We start from the raw sequence: 5,952 nt of genomic DNA, 5'->3' as shown, positions 1-5,952 counted from the left end.
AATCAGCACTAATGTGTGGCAGCTTAAAATGATTAATTAACACACAAATAGCTAATTTTATGAATTAAGTAACTAACACATGAGTGGCAATAGATTAAGTACTAGAGCAGTACCTTAAGTGAAATGTCATTACTAGTAGTGGGAGGCAGTAAGCCTTTCCTCAACAGCTCCATTCATCTTTCCTTTAGCAGCTTCTCCAACTTAATCCGTAATCACCAATTGATTTTCTGCTTCTACTTGCATTGTCTAGCCTGCACAACAGAGGCAATGCAATGCAAACTATCAAACCATTTGTATTAAAATGCATAGTTGATTACAACATGCAATGAATCTACTGCTATTCAATATAAATACCTAAAAATGTACAAAATCACAATTACAATCCAAACAAATATGGCATAGCTTTATTCCTTTACACATACGACTACAACACACAGAAACACTATTTCAATAACAAAAATTAAAGGATGATATTTACCCTAAATTGCTTGGCCAATATCTCCTTAGCCCTGTTTCTAGCAGCATTATCCTTTGCATTTTCTGGAGTACAAGCAACAATAACATTAGAAGCAGCCAACTTTGGAGCGGCATAATCATTGGCACTCACTCCTACACTCCCCATCCTATCCTTAGCAGCCACAACCATCTCCCCAACATACCCTGCAGCACCAGCACTAACATTTGCCACAGTTTTTGTAGCTTCAGCAAGTTTTTCAGTAGTATATTCCCCAGCACTATACTCCCCCCTCCTTATGAGCCATATAATTGTTGGGATTTTTAATCTCAAACTAGTTTTATTTAATTCGATGTCTTGTGTATTTTGTTTAATTCCCAGTGTTTTATTTTGTCTGAGTACATGACTTGGTCATGCTATTTTCTAGGAGTTCAGTAGGAGTCTTTGAATAAGTTAGAGGTGGAGTCTTAGTGGTAGGAGTGGTCCTATTTTTCAGCATGTTTCCGTTGTATGATTTTGTTTTAAGTTCTACATTTGCTGATTAATAAAGTGAGACATCTTAACAACAAACGTGTAGTATTGTTCGTCCAGTTTCATACTAAACGCATATATATATATATATATATTTGTTTTTGTGTATCACTTGGTATCAGAGCAACCAGGTCACGAGGTGAGAGTCAGAGATGTCGAATGTGGATGTGAACAAGTTGAAAGGAGGGTCATTTGGGTTAAGTTATCCAATGCTGGACAGGACTAACTATACGTCTTGGTCCCTCAAAATGAAGGTAGTTATGCAAGCCCAAGGTGTATGGGGTACTGTTGAACCAATCGATCCGAAAGTGGCAGTTGAGGACAAAATAGATAAGATTGCTTTAGCAATGATCTATCAGGGAATCCCAGAAGACGTGCTATTATCGATTGCCGAGAAGAAAACTGCAAAGGCAGCGTGGGACGCCATTAAAACTCTGCGTCAAGGAGCAGATCAGGTGAAGGCAGCTAGAATTCAGACCTTAAAGACGGAATTTGAGGCCTTAAGCATGAAGGAGTCGGATCAACTCGAAGATTTTTACATGAAGCTTAATGGTCATGTGACTAATATAAGAGCTTTAGGGGAGGAGGTGAAAGAGTCGTACGTAGTGAAAAAATTACTACGTGCCATGCCTACAAAGTTCTTACAGATCACGTCAACAATGGAACAGTTCGGAAATCTTGATATTATGTCTGTGGAGGATGCAGTTGGAGCACTGAAGGCATATGATGAAAGAATTAAGGGTAAAAACGAGGTAAGTGAGGGGAAATTGTTACTCACTGAAGAAGAATGGCGGAAAAGAGAGAACAATGAAGGGAAACTACTCCTAACACGAGAAGAGTGGCTGAAACGCAGCAACAGGACGGGTGAAAGCCAGACTCCAAGTATAAAAAGTCGAGACAAAAGTCGTGTAAGGTGCTTTAATTGTAGCGGGTATGGGCATTTCGCATTTGAGTGCAAAAAGCCAAAGCGAAATCGGGAACAAAAGCAGGAATCAAACTTGACACAAATGGAAGATGATGAACCAGCACTTTTGCTGGCAAAGTGCGAGTGAACCGAGTCAAAGATGCTGCTCTTGGATGAAAGTGATGTAAAGCCAAGTTTGAGAGAGAAAACTGTAGAAAAGGAGCAAGAATCGAATGTGTGGTACTTGGATAACGGCGCCAGTAATCATATGACTGGTCAAAAATCTAAGTTTAAGAAACTCGATGAAAGCATCACAGGTAGAGTGAAATTTGGAGATGGTTCCAAGGTTGACATTCAAGGAAGGGGTACTATAGCTCTCAAATGCAAAGATGGGCAAGAAAGAGTTCTCAATGAGGTATACTTTATCCCTAGTCTCCATAGTAATATTATAAGTGTTGGACAACTAACGGAGGAGGATAACAAGATAGTGATTAGAGGAGAGTTTATGTGGGTGTTTGATAAGGAAGAAAAGCTGCTAATGAAAATTAAGAAATCTCAGAATCGATTATACAAGATAATAATTGAAACTGAGAATAAGTGCTGTTTGATGACTAAATTGGAGGACACATCAAAATTATGGCATGCTAGGATGGGTCATGTGAATTATCAAGCACTAGCCATGATGTTCAAGGATGAGATGGTGAGAGGGTTACCAAAGATTGTGCAACCGAAGGATTTATGTGATGGCTGTTTACTATCAAAGCAAGCAAGGAAGCAAATACCGAAAAAATCGAGTTTTACTGCTAAGAAAATTCTGGAGCTCGTACATGCTGATTTGTGTGGTCCTATAACGCCAGAAATGGCCTCCGGAAACAGGTATTTCTTTCTGTTAGTAGATGATTTCAGTCGTGTAATGTGGGTATACTTTCTCAAAAATAAAAGTGAGGCCTTCGAAGCATTCAAAAAATTCAGGGCATTGGTTGAAGATGGAGGTGATCGAAAAATCAAAGTACTAAGAACGGATAGAGGGGGAGAATTTATGTCTAATGAGTTCAAGAATTATTGTGAGGAGATGGGAATAGTGAGGCACTACACTAATCCATACACGCCACAACAAAACGGCGTTGTCGAAAGAAGAAACAGGACCGTAATGGAGATGACACGAAGCTTTCTAAAGGGAAGGAATTTGCCTGCTTATTTTTGGGGAGAAGCGGTGGGACATGCCGTTTATATTCTTAACAGACTTCCTACGAGAGCACTAACGGGGACAACTCCATATGAAGCCTGGTCTCATTCTAAGCCAGTTGTAGCACATATAAGGGTTTTTGGTTGTATTGGTCACATGAAAATACCAAGTCAGGGTACTCGAAAATTAGATGATCGAAGTATGCAAGTCATAAACTTGGGCAGAGAGAGTGGCACAAAAGGTTATCGACTCTATAGTCCCGAAGAGAGGAGAATCTATGTAAGCAAGGATGTAGTATTTGATGAGGAAAAATCATGGTCATGGGATAAGAAAGAGGACGAAGAGGCGTCACAGGTGATGTTTCCTGTTGATGCAGAAATATTTGAAGAAAGTGAAGAAAGTGGAGGTCAAACACATACAGAATTCAGAGAGGAATTGGAGGCAGTCACGCCTGCAGCACAGAATACTGCTTCAAGGATGAACATAGAGAATTATGATGACAGTACTGAACCGAGACGCACGCGATTAATAGAAGATGTGTATAATGACACCGAAGAAGTTACTCTAGATGAAGAATTATATCTGATGGGGACAGAAGAAGCAGCTAATTACAGGGAAGCATCGAAAGATAAAAGCTGGAAAAGAGCTATGGAAGCAGAGATTGAATCAATTGAAAAGAATAATACTTGGAGACTCACGGAACTTCCAACTGGACACAAGGTAATAGGGCTGAAGTGGATATTTAAGCTCAAAAAAGACGCAGCTGGCAACATAGTCAAGCACAAAGCTCGACTTGTCGCGAAGGGATATGCTCAGGAATACGGCATAGATTACGAGGAAGTGTTTGCGCCTGTCACACGATTGGAAACGGTGAGATTATTGCTTGCATTGGCAGCGAAAAACTCTTGGGAAGTTCACCACTTGGATGTAAAAACTGCATTTTTAAATGGAGAAATCACCGAAGACGTGTATGTATCACAACCGGAGGGATTTGAAAGAGATGGTAAGGAGCATTTGGTTTATAAATTGATCAAGGCATTGTATGGTTTGCGTCAAGCTCCTAGGGCGTGGTACGCTAAACTGAATCAGAGTTTAAAGGACTTGGGTTTTGAGCGTTGTCCTTATGAGAATGCAGTATACACTCGAGGAAAGGGAAGTGATTGTCTGATTATAGCAGTGTATGTGGATGATATCTTAGTCACTGGTCAAGATGTGAAGAAAATAGAGGAATTCAAGATACAAATGGCAAGTAATTTTGAGATGACAGACCTCGGGAGATTAAGTTATTATCTGGGGATTGAGGTGAAACAAGAGAAAGATTTCATTGAATTAAAGCAGTCCGGTTATGCAGAAAAATTGCTGGAGAAAGCAGGGTTAAAGGGCTGCAATCCTACAAAATTCCCCATGGATCCTAAAGATCAGATTACAAAAGATGAGAATGGAAAGAAGGTGGATGCTACAATGTACAGAAGTTTAGTTGGAGGGCTCAGATATTTGGTTAATACTCATCCGGATATAGCTTTTTCTGTGGGTATGGTGAGCCGATACATGGATAGTCCTACGATTCTTCATCTGGGTGCAGTGAAAAGGATTTTACGTTATATCAAGGGGACACTGCAGTACGGGTTAATTTATGCTCAAAACAGCGGAAATAATATGGTTACTGGTTTTTCGGACAGTGATTTGGGTGGAACTCTTGATGACAGGAAAAGCACAAGTGGTATGGTTTATTATTTGAATGATAGCTTAATCTCGTGGGTGTCACAGAAGCAAAGGGTGGTGGCGTTATCATCATGTGAAGCTGAGTTCATGGCTGCAACATCAGCTGCTTGTCAAGGCATATGGGTTCGGAATGTGTTACAACAGATTACAGGAGAGTCAATTGGTCCAGTGGTGTTATTCATTGATAATAAGTCCGCGATTGATCTTGCTAAAAATCCGGTGTTCCATGGTCGCAGTAAGCATATTGACATACGATTTCATTTTATTAGAGAATGTGTGGAGCGTGGGGAAATAGTTGTCAAACATGTAAGTGGAGACAAGCAGCGTGCAGACTGTTTAACTAAGGCCCTGGCAACTATAAAGTTCGAGAGGATGCGTAACTTGCTTGGAGTTAAGGATCTGCAGAAACTAGTTTGAGATTAAGGGAGGCAATGTTGGGATTTTTAATCTCAAACTAGTTTTATTTAATTCGATGTCTTGTGTATTTTGTTTAATTCCCAGTGTTTTATTTTGTCTGAGTACATGACTTGGTCATGCTATTTTCTAGGAGTTCAGTAGGAGTCTTTGAATAAGTTAGAGGTGGAGTCTTAGTGGTAGGAGTGGTCCTATTTTTCAGCATGTTTCCGTTGTATGATTTTGTTTTAAGTTCTACATTTGCTGATTAATAAAGTGAGACATCTTAACAGCAAACGTGTAGTATTGTTCGTCGAGTTTCATACTAAATGCATATATATATATATATTTGTTTTTGTGTATCAATAATCCTTAACGTATCCTGACAATAAACTTTCCAAAAAATATGCAAATATGTAACTAACAACTCGAGTACCTATCTAGTCTGATTCAAATGCCATTTTTATAAGAAAAAATAAAAAATTTATAAAAATCTAATTCTGGTCTATTAAAACTTGAACTATCACTTTTAGGTTTTAACACCACACTTCATACTCTAATTTAATAATCAAAAATAAAAAAATAGAATCTTATTACCTTGGGACGATCATCAAGTTCTCTAACTATATTGAGAAGCTCTCCTTGAACTTCGATTTGATTATCTACAAACGAAATCTGCAGCCCTTTCTTGAATTCCAAAACTTTTACAATATAAATACAAATAACATATTATTGTGAATAATTATAAAAATATATATGGCC

General features: G+C 38.8%; 1 protein-coding gene across 1 annotated transcript; it reads left to right on the top strand.

Moving 5' to 3' along the window:
- The first annotated feature begins 1,137 nt into the window (after positions 1-1,137).
- Positions 1,138-2,037, top strand: LOC141690955 (uncharacterized). Its single transcript, XM_074495707.1, has one exon. It carries the CDS (start codon positions 1,138-1,140, stop codon positions 2,035-2,037), a length of 900 nt encoding a protein of 299 aa, XP_074351808.1.
- The last annotated feature ends 3,915 nt before the right edge of the window (positions 2,038-5,952 follow it).

Source organism: Apium graveolens, chromosome 10, assembly GCF_009905375.1.
Source record: "Apium graveolens cultivar Ventura chromosome 10, ASM990537v1, whole genome shotgun sequence".
Taxonomy (NCBI): domain Eukaryota; kingdom Viridiplantae; phylum Streptophyta; class Magnoliopsida; order Apiales; family Apiaceae; genus Apium; species Apium graveolens.
The sequence above is the reverse complement of the archived record's forward strand: the minus strand, read 5'-3'. Positions and strand labels throughout refer to the sequence as shown.